The sequence below is a fragment of the Anser anser genome, assembly GCF_964211835.1.
Source record: "Anser anser genome assembly, chromosome: 3".
NCBI lineage: Eukaryota > Metazoa > Chordata > Aves > Anseriformes > Anatidae > Anser > Anser anser.
In genome coordinates, this window is record NC_139722.1 from 64936896 (window position 1) to 64958286 (window position 21391).

General features: G+C 36.9%; 1 protein-coding gene across 16 annotated transcripts in view; it reads left to right on the top strand.

The window, feature by feature from the left end:
* Positions 1-21391, top strand: part of ADGRG6 (adhesion G protein-coupled receptor G6) — a 121797-nt gene that overhangs the window by 11913 nt on the left and 88493 nt on the right. For 15 of the 16 annotated variants that reach the window (XM_083828412.1, XM_083828396.1, XM_083828400.1 and 12 more), the window contains one exon: positions 2949-3049. In XM_083828412.1, the coding sequence (XP_083684538.1) occupies positions 2949-3049 (101 nt within the window). Of the gene's footprint in view, positions 1-2948; positions 3050-12521; positions 15748-21391 lie in introns of those variants that run through there. The other variant, XM_083828414.1, reaches the window with a different exon arrangement.

A 21391-nucleotide genomic window follows, 5' to 3' on the forward strand; every position in this document is an offset into this window, starting at 1 on the left:
GTATTTACTAGTTGCTTTGACTCCTTTTCATAATTATCTGCCATATAAAACTATCAGAGAAGGATTTGGGTATGGAAGCAGCCTTTTTCTTGACAGAGTGTTACCTGACTTCCATCCATGACAAATTCTTGCATGAACAGAGGTGCACATCACAGTGTAAGTCTGTGAGCAGCCAGGTTTCTGAATTTTGTCTTTTTGTCTATGCAAGATCTCAAAAATGTGCAAATAAGTGACTTTCTTGCTCACATATAGCACTCTGCTACAGGTTATGCTTTGTACCATGGATAACCAAAAGTCTTCTCCAAAAGAAACCAATCTGACTCATGGTGCCTGCATTAGTCAAGTGCTTTGGTAGCAAGCTTCTTCTGTGGTTTTTCTTGTTTGAGTTTGATAACCTTTTCTTTTAGCCGTCTGAAACAATGTCATAAATAAAATTGTTTTGTCCTTTAGCAATACAAAATGTAAGTGGAGGAGATGGGTTTGCTACTTTTTACATATTTATTTGTTTATTTTGGTGGAGAAATGTATATTTCTATAGCGATTGTGTAATTATCTAGCCTTTTCCTCTGGGGAAAAATCTTTATAGTCATTCCTTTCTGCCTTGTCTCTACTTATTTATGCTCTGTTCTGTTGTTGATTATCCATGTTCTTGAAATCTTTCTTGACTTGTGCTTTTTACAAAAGTGAGGATGAGGAAACGTATTGTAAACTAACGTGGAGTACTGGCTTATGAGTGTTACCGCAATGCAAGTAAACATTAGCAAACAGAAATTGGCCAATTTAAATAATAGTTCAGTCAGACTAACACAGAATCTCAGATTCCTTAAGAAGGGCACTAAGGGCAATGTGACTGGGTAGATGCACTCGAGACCTAGGCAGCAGAAACTCACCAGATTATTTTTTTCTTGTGTACATCAGAAGTTGTGTTGGATTCTCCAGCTATTAAATGAGAAAAAAATGCATCTGGGAGTATATGTATGCACGCTGTGTATGTTCCTATGTGCATATAACTGTTTTTGTGTCTTAAAAGGACTTCTATTCAAAGTAAGTTTTCTAAATGAATATTAAGGGCATTGTGGATTTATGAATTATAACATTGAACAGTAACTGTTCCCAAACCTCAGCACTCCGTTGTCTGAGATTTTAACAGAGGTTTATAGGTCATTAAGTTGAAGAACAATAATTCCATTGTTGGATAATCTGGTTATTTTTTGTGTCTGGCTTCATCAAAGAGATTCTTGTATTTCAGAGCCCACTGTGTTCAGTGCTTGTCTTCGACACTTGTTAAGTTTGACTTTACAATATCTCAGAGAAATAAATCAGCTTCAAATTCCAAATTTGATACAACTACCCGTAAAGAACTGGACTTCTTTTGTAATCAGATGCTTTTGCCATGTAACACTGCACTGAAGTGAAAGCTGACTGCAGCAGTCTGTTGAAGTGTCATTTACCTGGGCCCATTGGCATCTAGCCCATAGGAGCTGTTTAATGAACTACCACTTTTAAAACTGAAACAGAAGTTGTTCCTTTACAATGGTTTATCTTTCTGCATTAAGTTTGGCTTGTCTACTTTACGGAACTTCACTTTGAGAAGAAACAGTAACCGATACTGGGAAAAGATTTACATTTGCCCTCAGGTTTCACTAGCAGGTTCACAGCAACCTCTGTGGAGCAGAAGACTGTTTTCCCAAGTTTAGGAAAAATAAGTTTTCTTGCCACTGAGTGTGAACTCCTCTGTACTTTCTTTTACTTACCTCTTTCATGTTTCCAGCCTGATAGATGATATCAGTGGCACTTGCAAATAACTTCCTCCTTTCTATATTTAATATGCACTATCCTGGAAGACATTTGTGTTTATCAATGTTTCTTCATGACTACTTATTTGTGGTTCTTCCTCATGTACTGTTGCTGGCCACAGACTTGTGAAATATTAGGGGGATTCTGCTAAAGATTTTCTTCCAGTATTACTAGGTAATATCTCACTGTACTAAAGTCAGTTACTGGTTGTCGTTGCCAATAGGAGTTGGAAGGAGTTGGTCAAAATAATTTGTGTCGTTTCACAATTCCTACCTTGCTTGTTGAATAAAATGAGACAGGAGTGTAACAAAGCACTATTCATTTTGGATATGTGATTAAGGCTCTGACCAGATTCATTACGAGTCTCCTTTCTTGTTTCCCCTTCTGCCCACTATGAAGGAATCATTTTGGTTTAGCGATTTAAGGTCATATACACTTCAAGTCAAAGAAAACTTTAACTTCAAGTTATAAATAATGATTTTTAGATAACTGCATTAGTTTTACTAAATAATAAACATGTCCCTGACTTCACTGGCAGCACAGAAGAGCCCCTAGATTTAGGCAAAGAAAGTTTCAGGATTTTCATTAAAGCTGTCAACATAAAATGTTCTAGCTATCAAAATACTATCAGTGAAAAATATGGAAAGACTGGTCAAGAGCAGAGGCAAAATCTCACACACTGTCTTTGTATAGTTAATAACAAATACATATGTATTGTATATACATTTAAACAGCATAAATATATTTGTATATGTAAGTTATACAAATTATATACAATTGCTAAGTTTTATTTTACTGTTTATCCGATTTACATAATTTACAATCTCAAAAAAAAAAAAACACAACCTCACCTTCTGTGATTCTTTTACAGAAATATCACCACACCTGTCTGCTTAGAAGCCTGGTGATAACCAGTCTTCCACCTTGTTGTCTGTTAAGGACCAGACAACATTTCTGACCCCTTGTAGCAAGTGTGGAAACTTCCTCATGTGGTCAAGCAATACTAGGGCCATCCAAAATGTTCAGGTGCTACTGTATTTACTGCTAGTTACTAGTTTAACTAATAACAGTATTTTCTCATTTTCTTGGTTTCTTATAAAGCTTCCTGAATTGTTGCTTGATTTTTTTTATTATTATATTTTTTCCCACAGGATGTCTCATGTAAGTGAAATGTGGTGTTATCACTGGAAATGGAAGCTGCAGCACTGTGTCTACTTGTTTACCATGTATATTATATGCATGCAGCAAGCAGGTAAGTTAGCAAATTATCTTCTTGCTTACATAAATGGTCTAGGCGCCTGTCTGCTGACTAAGGATTATGCTAATGTATGACTGAAATACGTACAGTGCAACATTTTGATGAAAATCATGTATTATAATTGTTATGTTTTGATTGGTTGTGTCATCTTTACTGCTACTGTTCATTTTTCTTGTTTCTTTATCATTTTGCTGTTATTCTTTGTTGTTTTTTCTTTGACTCTGTACCCTTAATTCTTTCATCTTTCCTTTCTTCTGCTTTTATCTTGTCAATACCTACATCTTTTCTCATGGTTGCTGAAATATTGCAAGTAATTATGTAGTTCATCCATTTTCCACAGTAAAGTCTGTGCCTGTAGATTATGTATTCAGTAATCCTTCGCTCCAGTTACTGTTGAAAACTGTAAAATAACTGTAATATGCTTACTATTTTTAAACTGTTTTAAAAAGAATTAGCCTGCACTGCAGAAGGAAAAGGTAGGGCTTGGGAGAATGATGAACTGCCCACTGTAGGAGAAGATCAGGTTCAGGACCAGCTAAGGTGCTAAAGGTGCACAAGTCAATTGGACCTGATGAGATAAATGCATAAACCCCTCAGGGGTCCTGAGGGAACTGGTGGATGAGATTGCTAAGCCACTGTCCATCATATTTGAGAAGTCGTGGTAGTACGGTGAAGTTCCACTGACTGGAAGAGGGGAAACATAACCCCCATTTTTAAAAAGGGAAAAAAGGAAGACCTGGGGAATTGCAGGCCAGTTAGTCTCATCTCTAAGCCTTGCAAGACCATGGAACAGATTCTCCTGGAAACTATACTAGGGCACATGGAAAATAAGGAGGTGACTGGTGGCACCCAACATGGCTGCTCTAAGGGAAGATCATGCCTTACAAATCTGGTGACCTTCTATGATGGGATTGCAGCATTGGTGGATAGGGGAAGAGCAACTGACATCATCTGCCTGGACTTGTGCAAGGCATTTGACATCTCCCCCTATGATATCCTTGTCTCTAAGTTGGAGAGACATGGATTTCATGGATGGAACACTGGGTAAGTAATGAATAGGGTGTATGGTTGCACTCAAAGAGTCGTGGTCAATGCCCAAGTGGAGATAAGTAATGAGTGGTTTTCCTCAGGGGTCGATATTGGAATCAGTGCCATTTAACATCTTTGTCAGTGACACGGACAGCGGGATTGAGTACACCCTCAGCAAGTTTGCTGATGACACCAAGCTGTGTGGTAGTTGACATTCTGGAGGGAAGGGATGCCATCCAGAGGGACCTGGACAGGGTTGAGAGGTGGGCCTGTGTGAACCTCAGGTTCAACAAGGCCAAGTCCAAGGTCCTGCACCTGGGTCAGGGCAATCCCACAAATGCAGGCTAGGCAGAGAATGGATAGAAAGCAGCCCTGAGGAGAAGAATCTGGGGGTGTTGGTGGATGAGAAACTCAACATGAGCCAACAATGTGCTCTTGTAACCCAGGAAGCCAGCCGTATCCTGGGCTGCATCAAAAGAAGCGTGGCCAGCAGGCCGAGGAAGGTGATTCTCCCCCTCTACTTTGCTCTCGTGAGACCCCACCTGGAGTGCTTTGTTCACCTCTGGGGCCCCAGCACAAGAAGTATATGGATGTATTTGAATGAGTCCAGAGGAGGGCTGTGAGGATGATCAAAGGGCTGGAGCACCTCTCATGTGAAGACAGGATGAGGAAGTTGGGGTTGTTTCAGCCTGGAGAAAAGAAGGCTCTGGGAGACTTTATAGTGGCCTTCCAGTACCTAAATGGGGCCTACAGGAAAGCTGGGGAAGGACGCTTTTTTCAGGGAGTGTAGTGATAGGACAAGGAGTAATGGTTTCAAACTAAAAGAGGGTAGGTTTAGATTAGATATTTGGAAGAAATTCTTTACTCAAAGGGTGGTGAGGCACTGGAACAGGTTGCCCAGAGAAGCTGTGGGTGCCCCATCCCTGGAAGTGTCCAAGGCCAGGTTGGATGGGGTTTTGAGCAACCTGGTCTAGTGGGTGGTGTCCCTGCCCATGGTAGGGGTGTGGGAATTAGATGCTCTTTAAGGTCCCTTCCAACCAAAGCCATTCTATGGTTCCACGATTCACATGATAGGAATTTTCCTCAGCAAGTTATACGTACACAAGATAATCACACACTGTACAGGGCAGTCAGTTTAAAGTTAACATCATCTTGGTCTGTAGTGACACTTGGGCCGAGAGTAATGCAACACATTGTGACTGTTTTCTTTAAACATATGAACAAGAGATTTCATTTACTAAATGTCTTTTCCTAACCACTAGAGTGCAAAATATTTTAGGAGCTCCAGCTGCTTTACTGGAAAAAAAACTCTAGAGTTTATTCTGAGGCAGAAGAAAATTTTGGAGCAGCTTGTACTGCTCAGCTAATTCCATATCAGATGGGTAGTTTTGCTATTACAAACTTGCTATTGGAAAAAGGATGTTATATATAGAAAGAGTTTGTAGCTTCTTTGATAGTTTTTTTCCCCCTCTAAATAAAAAGTACAGGGTTTTTCTGACATTTGAATGCAGTGGCTGTGCAGTAGCAGTTTCCAGCTTCATGTCACTCCAATATGTGTTTTCCATCTCCCTTGTGTAGCCAGGAATGTTCACTTAGGACCTGACTCATCAGCTGGCTGATGGCCTTTATGTCCCTGTGATCCTGCAGCTGCCATCCTCAGCATACAATAAGTCAGCAAAAACTGCTGTAATCTACAGCTGCTGTGAGCTTATGCTGGGTGACTGGAACATTAAGGTCCAAAGAAAGACCTTTAGTCTTTGCTAATTCCTCTTGATAAGAATATAGTTATAAAAAGTGCAGGTGGTATAGTAAGAGTTAGTTCTGTGGGCAAGAAGGCCCTAGCAAGTATGCTGGAAACACTAGAAACACCCAGGTTCAACAGACAAAATGTGTTTGCTGTTCAATAAGTGAAAGAGATCATAGACAGTTTGCTGTTAATACTTGACTAAGATGAAAATGAGACATTTACCTCTCCAGCAACCTGCCATTTGGCAGTACCTGCCTGCAGACCCTTAGGTTTCATGTTTCTCTCTTTTTTTTTTTTTTGTGTGTGTGCATATGTGAAAGCGTAGGTTGAAAATCAGAGCCACAAAATGTAGCCTTTTTATCTGTTCTTTTTAATAGAGTGAGACGGACAAGGTGGGAAACAATACTGCTCCTGTACATTTTATTTTGTGCCCTTAAAAGGTACCAGTCAATTTGGCTGTGGATTCATAAGGTATCCATAATCTCCCTGGCATCTTAAGCTTTACTGAAGTTACAGAGGAAATAATGTAAAACCTCATATTCATCCAGCTTAGCTAGTGAGTTGTAAGTTTAGAAAGCTATTGGGGTTTATTAAGCTTTGCCTAGAGGGGGTTATATACAAGTTGGGGATTAAGATGATCAGATACGGGATTAATGGAGTATTTATGGGGCTATTCATAGGGAAAAAATATCAGTCATCCTGTGACATGGAAAAAATGCAAAAGTAATAATTGTTTAGTTTGACTTTTTAAGAACTGCAGGACTTGGCTTGCTTTCAGAAGCACAGCTTAGGTGAGGAATGGTGGAATTAGGTGGAATGGTGTCAATTGGTGGAGTGGTCTGTGGAAGAAATATTCAGCCACAAACTGATCAGAAAGGTATGGACAAGCAGGTGCTGCAATAAAGTATAATTCCAAAATATTGGTCTGATACCTCAGAGGAATTGATGGATAGTCTCAGACACTTAAGACAGAAAGAAATAAAAATGAAAAGTAAATGATAAAAATATAATAAATGTCTTAAAAGTTAAGGATGCTGGAATTTTAATTGTGGCATACTGGCTTCAGGTCATGTTTTGTGATGTGGGGTGAAGGTACAGATCAGCTCAGCAGGCAACTTAACAGGTTCTTATTCCTGTCTGTGGTAGATAAGTCTGATGGCTGTGAGTGAGTCACTTAACTCTGCCTGTTTCCCTGCCTATAAGATTAAGTGTAAGTAAAACACGTACTTAAGAATAAGTATGTGTCATCCTTCCCTTGTAAAAACTTTGCTTGTCTTCCAGTGAAAGCACTGTATGGAAGCCGAGATGTTAGAATGATGGTGTTTTAAACAGAACTAATTAAATCCCCTTTTATCTGAGATTCAGACATTCCTGACCTTTTTGTTCACATGTATATTTTGATGGTTTCAGAGAACTCAAAAGAGAGGAAAAAAAAATAGAGTTCTGCAAAATGTAACTTATGAGGACAGACAGAAGGAACTAAGAGTTTTTGGTTTAGAGTAGACAGAAAGGGGAATGCATAATTTAAAGGATTTAAAAGAGGCGACTGCAATGGGAAGAAATAGGCTGATCTTTCTGGGCAGCTGAAAGGACAAAAAGAACAGGTTTAAATTACAGCAAGATAAATGAGATGAGGAAATTCGTCAAAATGTAGAGACAACAGTGGAACTGATTGCAAAGGTAGACTGTGAAATCTCAGTCCTCGAAAATGTATGCTAATGTCTGCCAGACATGGTTTAGTCTAAATATCTCTTGCTTTGTGCGCTGAGAAATAGATCAGATGATTTCTGAACTTCCTTAATTTCTGTAATGCTTCCTTAGTCATTGCCCTGTAGAATTATACTTTGGTTCAAAATCTGGGAAACGAGGAGATTCAGTGGAGATTCCACACCTCAGAATATGACAGTGGTTTTGCTGTCTCTTCAGAACTGTATTGGTGTTTGCCCTTTTGCCGTAACCTCATTTTTATTCAAAATAAGGAAGCAGCAGCTCACTGCAGAAAGTAAAAATCAGTTGGCTCAGGTATGTGTAACTTCACAAGTGTTTAGTTTAGTCTGTGTTTGCTTTTTTTTTTTTTTCTCTCATAACAAAATGTCTGATGTTGCAGTATAGTTTTGACTATGCTCTGTATTGTAACCTAAGAGCAGAACTGGAGTTTTTTAGGTGATCTTAAAAGCAGATTCCAGTTTACATAGTTGCTTTCCAGACTAGTCTAGTTTTAAAGTGTCTTGTCTGTACTGGACTTCTAGGTTTTTGAATACATGTGCTTTTTGAGGAGATGGCAACAACCTCCTAAGCGTTTTTACCTTCTTATGTAATCAGTAGATTCATAAATACTTATAAGTCAGCAGTCATTTTAAATTGTGACTACTATGCAAACGTTTATTTTTATTCAGGATGTGGAAAATATTTCTTTTACCAAGCCATAAATACACCTACAATTTTTATTACACAGTTTCTGCATAATGCCCCTTGTTGCTGTTATCACAGAAATACTATGACCACAGCTTATGTCAGAGTGAGAACCTGTCCTGTTGTTCATCCATCAGACTAGTGACATTGGTGTCAGTAGTCATGATTCCATGTCCTCAGGGTGGTTTTAATCAATACCCAGGAGCTAACTGAAGGGTAAGTTTTAATTCTACCACAGTCCTTGAAATATTCATGTCATTTTTGTTGGTGGTTTGAAGAAAAAAAAAAAAGTATTATTTTTAGTTCATCAATAAAAAAGGGATGAGAGAATAGAGTATATCTGAAAGCAGGTCCTTCACCCACATGGCTGATAATGGTCTCCAGTATGGGATCAACCCTCCTTAATTGGAACTGTATAGACAAAGATGAGATTAAAGTTCTCCCTTGTTCATGGGAGGGTTTCTGAGCGAACCTGTGGGCTCAGGAGCCAAGTGAGAGATGGGTAGGGAGTATGTTGGGAAGCACTGTTAAAGCCACTGACGCTAGCAGCAGGATCCAGTCACATCACCACCTGTGAAAATGGATTAAGTTTTATCTGGAACTGCCCAGGTCAGGAAGTGAGTTTTTTCACCACAGAGCTGAAACTTCCTCCCCCAGACAAGGGCCAAAGATTCTATCACTGAGCAAATGATGAAATAATTGTCAGCATATTCACTTATCTCTCTTTGTCTTACCAAGTCTTTAGCCCAGTCAGCCAACATAATCCTGGCATACTGTGAGGAGGCAGGGAATGGTTTTATAACGTTATCACTGATACTTATTTCTCTTGTGGTACCTCTTGGGTGGGAATGGGTGTGTATATATTGCTGTGGATGGCAAATGAGACAAAGAACGTTGTCAATGACTCAGGATTGGAAATTTGCATTTCTGAATATTACGGAAAAGCTCAGAAAACCTGAAACAATTTAAAGAACTGTTCAGTCTGGCAGTTTCTTTCCTTGTGTAGGCATCTATACCTCACATGTAACTGAGAAGTTAGTCTGGAGGAATCTGGGTATTTAATGAATAGCTGCAAAGTATTTATATTCTATCCTCTTTACCTGTCAGTCTTCTTTTGTATTTTAATCTAGTTTAAGCAAAACAAATCAAAAGCAATCCTTTATGTCCTGTTTAATATTTACATTTCTGCTGGCTTGAGGCATGTGCTTAGAATTTCTGTTCATATAAATCTTGCAGAGAAAAATGACTAGTTGGCTTTCTTTTATTTCCCTTATTTGACAGCTCATTAATGCAAAACTAAATCACTGTTGGAATGAATTTAACATGAAGCTGCCTCTCATTACTTCTGTTCACTTTTTTAGATCTGATTTTCTTTTTTTTTTTGATGGTGCTGGTAATTCTTTTCCCTAAAGTGTTTGGTCCTCCATGAATTAACCAACCTTAAAAGCACAGTGATTTTCCTCAATTCTGTTATGCACTTGTAAGGCAAAAACAAATGGAATATGGTCAAACATCACAAAAATTCAAAGCTGACTAGTCCTTGCATTCATTTATTAGGTACATTCTTTAGCCTATATTCTTTCACTGAAGAACACAGCTTTAAAGAAAAAACTATATCTTTCACTGAAAGTCATATATTTATGACCTATAGATTTTAGAACCTGTTTGTTATATATCTTTGCCTCTTTTTTTTTTTCACTGCTAAAAGTTAAAAACATAGATATTTTTTTTCCAATATTGTATGTGACAACAGACAAGAAAGAGTCAGTGGTCTATCTAACAATAGACTCCTAAATTATTCATGGCCAACTGGATTGTGCCTTACAAAAGGCTGCTTCTGGTAGAAGTTATTCTACCAGAGAAAACCAGGCAAATAAATTCATTTTTTAATGGAATTTTTATGGCACTTTTCAGTTGTTCTTAATAAAATGAACGAACATTTTAGAACAAAATGTGTTTCTGTTTCATTAAAAGACCAAAGTCTTTGAGAATGTCACTTTTTTCTCTTGTGGATGAGTCTTAGTTAAGAATAGAACAGTTTTCCAGATAAAAGTTTCTTACATATAAATCTAGCAATCATGTGACATGCATTTTGGTATGTATTACTGTTAATACAGGGTAATTAAAGTGGTTGCTTTTGTATATCAGCAGACCTTTTAGACATGAAGGATTACCATGGTAAAGTCAGCATCTGTCAATTAATAAGAAGTGCTGATCTTGAAGGATTTGCATGCATATTGTTATGTCTGTGATTGTTTTGCTAGAATCTTGGATTTGCTTACTTAATGGGTTTGCTGAAGTGATTTGCATAATGTGTAACATGTAAATGTTCACTAGATCAAGGCCTTACATGTCACTATCTGATAACTGAAATTTTAACATCTGCCTTTTTCTTACAACCTTAGCACAGAGATGTCTGAGATAGATTTACTTGTCCCAGTATATTATATACTGGCAATATTAAAATGAAGAAAAACACATGACTTTTATTTTACAAGAATTTGAAAAAAAGAAAAGATAGAATTTTAGCTACGATTTGGTGAATTACTAAGAAAAAAAAACACCTAGAAAATATATTCCCTGTTGAGATTACACACAGAAATACCTGATAAAATAATTCACACATACTGTTTCTGAACTTTTTCTACTCTCCATGGAAGAGAAAAATCTCTCTCATGAGAGAAAACAAAAAAAAAGAAAAAAAAAGTACTTCAGGTATAAACTATAAACATTTTCTACAAATTGAACTAAAATATTAGTGCAATAATGATGTTATGTCTGCAAAATATTGTGATACATTTAAGCAAAACTACTTTTTCTGCCCTAAATATGGTAATAAAAGCACCTGATTCAAGGGAAAACATGGCTTCCAAAAACTCCATTTGTTTTGTTCTGGATTCAGTTCTCATTGGTCTGCGTAGTTTCTGTAAATGGCAGGCTAAGCTCTAAACCTTGCAGCAGTACAGGAAGATAAATTGTATAATTCATAGTTGTAGTTCCACTTATGTAGTCAGACCCCTAGTAGTCATTTACACTGACTAATTTTATTGGTCTTCTGTTGAAGAATCAAGCCACTTTCCACTCCAAACCTAACTGAAGTCATATATTTTGACACCATTGTAAACTTTTTATTCTTGTGCCTTTTTTCTCGTCTTTCATTTTGTAGTTTTCATCCTATTGTCTGTCATAATGGGACAACATCAACTTGAACAGTATGCTGGCTGTTTTTAATTTGTTATTTGGAAACAATTTTGTTAATTGTCCTCAAGATTTCACTTCTCCCCACCCCCCACATGCTTACCAATTCCCATTTTGTGAATTTCTCCTTCTGTAACTTCTGAACATCTTTAAAGTATTTAGTGGTTTGTCCAAATTCCAGTGTAGCAAATAGTCACTTTTGACAAGAGAGGCTACCACTGTGATGACTGAAATTGGCTAATACTGCAAAACTACAGCTATATCAATTAAGATGCAAGTTACTTAATATTCTACAGAAGTGTCAGCATGACTTATTTTTAAAGAACATATTTGTTGCAAGTTCTGGTAGACTGAAAAAAGCATTTGTTGGAAAATATGTTGGTCAATTAAAGTGTGACAGATAGTTATCATTCTTTAAATCACTTTCCTTCTTAATTTTCCTGAAGTAGTCCAGCTGTCTTCCAGTACATGGTAAAATGATAGCTTTTTAATGCTAAAAATATTCAGGAGTTAGCTCTAGCAGAACTTAGGGTAGAAGCATGAAAAGACTGTCAACCAGCTAACCTAATTTTTGAAAGGATACAATACAATCAGAGTTTTTCCAGTTCCAGCTTTGTCCCTCATGAATATGCTTCTTAATGGGCGTCAGACAGAAAAGTGCAATTCGCTGTCGTGAACAGAGTTTGTTTTGTTCAGATGCATGCTCTGGCTTCTTGCACTTCTTCTAATTAAGAACTGTGCAGTGACAAATCCATACTATGAAGCTGAAGTCATTTTTTATCAGAACTTGCTTTTTACGTGGAGAAAAAGACTTCATAGTTGAAGTTCTCACGGAGGCATTTGTACAAGTGATGCAGTTCTCAGTGATTTTTGTTTTGTGGTGTGAGGAGTAAGGGGAAGTGTGTTTGTTTCTCTTCATCTTGAATTTACAGGAAATGCTTAGAAGCAGGTTTAAATTTTAAATATTGTACTATTTCTCCTTCTAATTCTGTCTAAATATTCGCCAGTTCCAAAGTATGTTAGTGATATATGATATTGCTCTTTACAGAAACAGGAAGCATGCAAGGAATCCTGAAATCGTCTTGCTAGCTGAGTCATTAAACATATGCAAAGGAACACCACTAATGTGTCTTTTGTACTGAAAGCTAAAATAACATAGAGGTTTTGTGGAGAGTGTGTATATCTATCTATCCAATGTCTTGAACAACAAATCCCCCAAATTGTATTCAACTTGTCTTGGATTTTAACATTGGTTTAGAGAATTGTATTTTATCTGTAATATACAGACAAAACTAAAAAGAAGTAACGCTTGTGTTGAACAAAGGCATCATTTGTATATGTTAAGAATTTGTGGTTTTAAAATAATAGTTTAATAATAATGTTTAGAGGCAGTATAACTATAAAATCAATGAAATTTCACCTCTTCCATATATAAGCCTGGTACATCAGATTTACTGTGTCCACCAACTGATCTAGTTACAGTTTATTGTGTAACTAGTTTATGAAATGTAGGCTTTTTTCTTTGAGCTGTCAGATTTTGGCCATTTACTGTTTCCGTGCTGTTCAGTATTTTGACTTTATTTTGGATTGGGTACGTTTCTGCTAAAATCTTGTCACTTGAACTGGCAAAGACATTGTATAGCAACAATACCACTAGCCAGGTCTTCTCTTTGTCTGTCTCTGTATGTGGAGAATTACTATTATGTTAAGCTGATCATTTCACTATGCTACAAATAAATTGCATTTAATCCTTCTCTGTTCTTAATTTCAGAGAAAGTCAAAATGGTAAATGTAGCATTAATACAATAATAAATTTCTCTCTCTGGTGGCACATCACAATCAGACGATAGTGCTGAGGATTAAAAATGCAAACATCTGTTTATATATATGCTCCCTCTAATAGAAACTGTGTGCATATTTTTCACATGGGTAATACCAAATGAGTGGCTTCTAAATCCCTTGTCACACATTAGTAACTTAAAAGTTACTTGCAAATAATATATGCCTGGCTTAGTCAGTTGTCTTTAGTCTTCAGAAGTTTCTTTCCACCTCCCCACCCCACCCTGCTGTTGGCAGTGTTGATGATGTACATGATAGCAAGTATTCTCTTTTAGCTAACTCCTATAGTTACTGACTCTTTTGACTGCCACCATCTATCAAAATATCTGAAGTTGCTCTGTATTATTTATAACATGTCAATGACTTGATTATATAATCGATAGCTGAGCTTAAGGTCCTAGGGGAAAAAAAGGATGCATATTTCCTTGTGATTGTCTTCACAAATCTTTTCTAAGTAGCACACCATACCAATGAAATGTGTTGGATGCTAGAAATGGAACTGAGAAAAGTCCATTTTTTAAAGCTATTGATTTAAAAACATTTATCTTTCTGTATCATCTTAATCAGTTTTCTGGTGTAATAAATATTCTGAATTTGAAGGAAGAAACTGACATTTTTATTTTTAAAATTTCCTTGAGTTTTTTATTTTCTAATATATATATATACATTTCTTAGACAAAAAGCTTTTTCAAGAAGGTAATGAAAATATTTTTATTACTAATAACATGACTGAAAAAAAAAATCATAAAATAAATTCGTAGTAAGCATGTCATTTGCTTTTTCATAAGCTTAGGAACGCTGAAATTGAGGCAGACATGCTTTAACCTTGAAATAGTTTTGCACTTATTTTGGAATAAAATATAAGGAAAATCTTCAATAAATGTTCAGCTGTATATGGTCTGAAGGTTCCTCCATTTTAACTGGACTGCATAGCACTGGGTTTTATTTCATTCCACTGAAGTCAGTGCAAGTATATTGCCCCCTTCAATATGAGCCAAGATACCTGCTTGCTGTTGAGCTCTTTTTGAATATCCGTTGCTAAATTTCCAAATAGAAATTTTTTGGAAGTTGATGTCTTGGCAAAACTGTGTTGTTAAGTCACAGGAAGCAAAAGTTCTGCCCCATGCCTTTAGAAGGTTTAACTTGCCTAGTGCTGCAGTATTGCTATTCAGTGTAGAAAAGGAAAAAGGCTTGAAGAATGAATGAAGAGTTGCTGTGTACACTTGGCAGCAATTATATAACTTGTGTTTTTTGTCTGCACATTACTGTGATCTCACCCAGTAATGCTTGAAAGGGAAGAGAGTTTTGTATTGTGCTTTTTGTCTGTGTAATCCCCATGTCATGTGAATCCTGACTTGGTACTTAAGAGCACCCCCCCTTTGCTTTATCACTCTCTATTCAGCTAGGTTTACTGCATTGTATTTGTGATAAGTAACTGGAAAAAACAGTTAAAAAATCATAAGAACACAGACATCCATTCTTGTTTCTATCAATCTATCCATAATCTGTTTGATGTTTAATCCTAACACATAGAAGAAAGCATTCTTTTTCCTCCTCAAATGGATTACTTTTGATCATAGTGACATGAAAGATATTTTGAGGTTGCATAATATTTTTATTATATTGTGTGTGTGTTTCCAGTGAGAAAACAGTCCAACCTGACCAGAGTTTTAATCTTTAGGGTGGGGTTTGCGATTTCGTATTATCTTAATCAGTTACTGTGTTTATTCACTTGAGATATGTGAAAATCTGATGAAACATCTGTTAGTAGGGATCAAGCCAAGCTACCATAAAAAATTAATATCTGGTCTTTTAGCAATTCATGCTATTTCACATTAGATTTGTATTAGCTTTCATTGTAATGAATGATACAAAAAGACAGCATAATGGAAAATAAACTTCAGAATTTTAAAGGCAAGAAAAGTCTTTAACTAGAATCAGATCATCAAAACAGGAACTTTGTGAGTCACAAACATAAATTACTTATTAGCAATTGGTGAAAATTAAAGGAAACGTTTTTTTCTTTCTAAGAAGTTTGTCTGTTGTACTTGCAATTTGTTCTTCATAGTTTGTCGTAATTTAGTTTTCTTTATGTTTGTAGTTCAGTTGTTTATCTGGCCCTGTCCTGGTTCCAGTTAGGACAGAGTTAAGTAGCTCATAGTAGCTGGTAGGGTGCTATGTTTTGGATTAGGATGAGAAGAGCGCTGATAACATGCTGATGTTTTAATTGTTGCAGAGCAGTGTTTACACCAGGCCAAGGACTTTTCGGCTTCTTGCTCTGTCCTGCCAGCGAGCAGGCTGGGGGTGCAGCAGGAGCTGGGAGGGGACAGACCCAGGACAGCTGACCCAAACTGGCCAAAGGGGTATTCCATACCATCTGACGTCATGCTAAACAATATATAGGGGTGGCTGGCCGGGGTGGGGGGGCCGGCTGCTCGGGAATAGGCTGGGCATCCGTCAGCGGGTGGTGAGCAATTGCATTGTGCATCACTTGTTTTCTTACACATTATTATTGTTAATACTATTACCATTATCACTATTATTATTATTATTGTTATTATTATTTTCCTGTCTTAATAAACTGTCTTTATCTCAACTCACCGGCTTCACTTTCCCGTTTCTCTCCCCCATCCCAGAGAGGGAGGGGGGAGGGTGAGCGAACGGCTGTGTGGTGTTTAGCTGCCAGCCGGGTTAAACCACAACAGGCCCTCATTATAGTTTTCATAAATAGTACTCATTAGACCTTTTAAATCATTGCTCATAAATGTACGTCACTGGAACTTAAACTTACAAGTATGTATACAAATATTGACAGTAACAAATATCATGAAAATCAAATGCTATGCAAATAGACTTTACATCACCAAGGTAGTCTATACGTTCAAGAACCAGTTACCTGAAAGCAAGGAGATATTCTACACCATTAGATACCATTGTTGGACTATACTTAACAATTTGTCAACAATTATGAAACACACTGAAGGCCAATATGTCCAGTCTAAATGTTGATCTAGTACATATGCTTCCACATGGAGTTTTCTTGGGGTTATAGTGTATATTTACACACAGAGACTTCAATAAGATTAATAATTCACTTTCTATGTTTCTGAAGTTATAATGAAACTCCATGAGGTTTGTCCCCTTGAAGTTATAATATAAATGTTAAATGGTAATACTAATGGTATTTTAATATTTTCCTCATGCAGTGTGATCTTCCATAAATAAATGAATTAAAGTCAGCATCATCAGAGGCTCCTCAAGATACATTGTTTGGACGTAGAATTGGACATTACCTTTTGCTTCTTGTGTTCTGCCATAAATAATAATGCTTGACTTGTTCATGGCACTACTTAGAAATATGATAAATATTAATTATGTGTGGGTAATGAAAACATTCCCATAACCAATACTGATAAAAAAGTCTGTAAAATATCATATGTTTATTATTCATCCTAGCCTTTAATATAGTAAACTCTTGAGCTAAACATTTGGAACTGCTTAAGGACAAATATCCATATGGAAACACATAAATGTGTATATTTGGATTGTGCAGGTGGATCTACTATACTGTCTGTGAGTGCTGACAGGTTTATAAGTCTATCCCAAAAGCACAGAGCCTTTGTCCACATTTGAAGTAAATTATGTTCTTGAGTATGGGCTGCTTTTGTGATGGAAAAAATATATCTGTATGAAACTCAAATGAATAATGTTTTTTATTGTGAACACCTTTTTATCAGCAACAACATAAGAGGTTTGACAGAATAACCAGGCTCCCAATTCCATATGGAAATTTAGACCATTTCAGTTGCTCATTTTCCATGATATTGCTATTCCTTTGTAATTTACCTTTTCTAGTTATGACATACTCAGTAGCTTTATTTCTGAAATTTCACATGCTATTAAATGTCCTTTACTTGTCCGTTGCTGCTTTAGAGTAATACAATGCTTAATTCCTACCAATTCTGACAGAGTAAGACTTTTTTTTAGCTTTATAATCATTTCCTGTCGTATGTGGAGGTGAGGAAAAGATTGGGATTCAGGCAGGGAAACAAAACAGAGAATGATAATCTAAAATCAGCACTTGTTACTACATCTGTTGAAATGTCAGATATCTGTGTAGTGGAAATAAAGGCATAAACCAGTGATGTAGGTTCCTTTTGACTGCCACACAATGGCTTTTTTCAAAGTTTTACTTATTTTAAATAAGAGAAGAAAATCAAATGAAGAAAATAGTCCTAAGAAAATACTAAGGTTGGAAAACCAGCAATTCAATAATCTAGAAATAACAGAATTGAAGAATTTTATTTGCCTATGCAATTTTCCATTTTCACGTCTGCCATGATGGTGCAGGTTTTAATTACAGTCACCTGCTTTTTGTCATTGGCCTTCAGCTTTGTAAGGCCTTAGCTTAATGTGTGCCCAGAACTGGAATATGTACACTAAATGAGGCATTGGATTGTGAGATCTCATAGCTGGGATTGTTGAATGATGTCCTAGAAAACTAAATGCTGTCTCTGAGTCTTGCCTGCTAGGGGTAGCTGAGCAAATTATTTCAATTACTTTCTTTCATGTGTCTCATTTTTTGAACCTAATCTGAAACTGTGTGAAGAATTATTTGCATTCATAATTGCAGTTGAAGTGAATAGGAACTGTGTTGATTATATTAACATCTACATAATGCTACAAATCATGACTAAATTAAATCCTGTGTGTCTGAAATTAGACACCTAACATCAGAGAATACTTCTGATCTTGATATTCCCCAATTCTGTTTCTATAGAAACAAGTTAAGAATACTTCTTCCCTCACAGTCAGAATGTAAGCTTTTAATTAAGGACTCTGAGAAACATTCAAATGTAATACTAAAGAACACCAAAGAAGAGCTTGTGAGGAACTCAGTGATTCTGTTTCAAGAGAGGATTTGAATTGCTGCAGAGCTGAGGGTCATACATTGAAGAATGGAGGTAAAGCAGGATTCTGGAAAGTTGCTTATTGCATGGAATTTGTCCTTCCTGTGCACTGAATGAGGTTCTGCAAAAACAGTAGTGTGTGATTATGTAATTGAAGATTTTTTTTCAATTATCTGTGTACAAAGGCCAAACAAAGGTTAACTCTGGCATTTCCTAATTTCAGAGTCCTTGATTTTGCAATCCTAATAGTGTCTACATGTTCCTGGGAGTGGTTTCTAATGTTGGTATGTGTGTGTATATATATGCAGATATAAATATAACTATTGTTAGAGATGCTTATTTAGAATTTTGATGTAACACATATGCAGAGCTGAAAGTCTGGTTAACTAAATATTTACTAAATATTTTTCTTATTTCATTGATTTTTGTTACTTAATTAGAATGTTTTCCACCACATTTCTGAGACACTTTGAGGAAGTTCAGATTGACAGTGATTGGAGTAATTAAGCCACTTCACCATGAATCAATTTGCTTAGCAGTAGGGAAACTTTTCTTTCAATTTCATTATTTATTGCAGCCTTTGAATGACCCAGCAGTTAGAACAATAGCAGCCTGGTTCTGTGTGACCTATGTTGTACCAGAACATATTATTTTACAATGAAAAAAAAAAAAAAAAGAATATAGAGGTATTTTGTTGTAATACTTTTGACAAGTAACTATCACATGCAATTTTTTTTTCAATTTTTTATTCCTCATCCATACCTTCAAGGTGATTTCTTGTTACAAATTTGGCATATACCCTTTCCCTGTCTTCCCCAGTATTCATTCCAGGGAAATATTGTGGAGGGAAAAAAAAAAACAAAACACAACACAACCAGACACAATAACAACAACAATAAAAAATACACTCACAACACTGCATTTGGAGCAGAAGATTCAGTGTTGCACTTAGCAAAAGGGAGACAAGAAAATATCAGTCTAGAGGTGAAATGTTAAGGCTTCTATTTCTCCAGTGCTAGTAGAGAAATTAGATACCTAGTATCAGAGGATGCTAGCACTAGCACTTGGGGAGTGTCGGGAGTCTGAATGAGTAGGTCCTGTGTGGAATGAGGTTTGAATGAAGGTGGCTTTTTGCTAGGATGTAGGGCTCTCTAAAATGCATAAAAAACTTTCTATGTATTTGAAGTAATGACAGGGTGCTAAGAACTTTGTAGAAAGATGCCTCTTTCTTTAGCTAAAAAAATAAAAAATATAAAAAAAATAGTTTTTTATTTACCCTACAAAGGGTAGGGTATCTTTGATGTGAAGATATTCTGCTAGATGAAAGACTGCAACTGGCATGGAGTGCCAAGTGTCCCTCTGCTTCCTTAGTGTGTTTGGTGAAAACATCCTCAAAAAGAACAAGGATTATAAAACCCATAAAGCATCAGATTTGCAGATTCGAAAAAGGATTTCCTTTAGAGCTAAGTTTTTTGTTTGGTTGTTTTGTTTTTTTGTTCTCCTCCTGATGTAGCTAGTGGTAGGACAAATGAGTCTTCCAGAAATTAAGAAATGCTTAATAACTGTTGCAGTCTTTGGATTACAAGTCATCGAATATTTTAATTGTTCTGTGGACAACATCCTGATCCCCATTTGCGCTTGGAACAGAAGTAGACCTGCTACTGGTTTAGCTCAGGGGTCCAAGAATCACAGTGGTCATAAAAGAGTACCTGGTCTATAAGAGTTAAAATAAGGCTTATGTGCATGATGATTCCTCCCCAAAACTCTCCTCACCTTTAATTGTTTCCATTGCAGGAATGAAAATCTCACTGAGGCTCATGTGGCTTTCTTGTTTATTAGCCTGAAATGGATTACTGCCAACTAGTAGCCCAGTCTCCATTTGAACCCTCATATCCACTGCTGTCTTGAGGCAGGGAGTGCCATGTGATCATTTCCTGCTGCACAAAGAACTGACTTGTTCTGCTTATTTTGAACCTAGCTTCATTGGGTGGCCTCTTATTATAGAAGACAATGATCAGATAATCCCTCTCCCTTTTCCCTGTAACCCACAGATTTTTGTAGACTTCTGCCAGATCTCCACCATCTCTTTCCAAGCTTGAAAAGTGCTTGACTCACCTGCCCTCTCTGTCCACACCTGTGACCCCCCACCCAGACACCTTTTCTCTGTGGCTTGAGGGCTTGATTTATGTCAGGCTGGAGTATCCACACGTGCCCTGGGCAGATAGTTGGGAGCAGTAGGAGCAAGGTGGGATATGAGATGGAGAGGATCTTGAAGTTGGGGTGACCCAGAATAGGCAGGGCCCTCACTGACCAGGTACACTCCTGCAGGGACTGTCTGAGTAGGGTGAAAAGACAGGATGAGGCAATGACCCAGGGAGTCATCAGTCTGAAAACAGGGCCAGAGATAGGACCAGAGAGAGATAACGCCTGCATTAAAATATCCAGCAAGAACTGAAAGCCAGTTAAGTACTTTTAGTGAACACAGGACTTTGTCTACACTTACCTACATTTAATTTTATTTATTATTTTATTGCCTAGTCACTCTGTCTTATGAGTGACTCAACTTTACTGTTCTTTACAGTTTGCCTTCAAGGTATCTACTACCTTGAGTAGCTTTATATCTTCAACAAACTTTGTACTGCTTTACTGCTTTCCCATGTACCTTCTGGACATGTTAACTAATGTGGCTCACAGCAAAGACCCCTGTAGAACTCTGCCTGTGACTTTCTCACCTCCTTACAGATTCATGTTTGTTCCTAAGCTCTACCTTGTAACCAGTTATTTATCCATGCCAGAACCTTCCAAATTATGTGATGGCTGCTTATGTTCCTTTAAAGCCTTTGGCAAAAGTTTTTGCCAAAAGTTTTCTAGATATCCAAGTGAACTGTGTCATGTGGGTTACATTTACCCATGTAGCATGACTGAACTCTGCAGAGAACTCCAAGAGGTTTGTAAGACAAAATGTCATATTACAGAAGTCATATTGACTCTCCCAAATAGATTTTATTTATTCATGTGTCCACTAATTCTGGCATTTCTTATACCACAGATCCCTTGTGGTGGTTGAGGTGCTAGTCTGCTCAATGAGAAAAATAAAATTGGAGTAAACCAGCTCTACCTGACTGCCATTACTGGCAATATTGACAGGTGTTAACATTAGCAGATTTTCAGGATGAATAACTGGTAATGATGTTGCTGTTC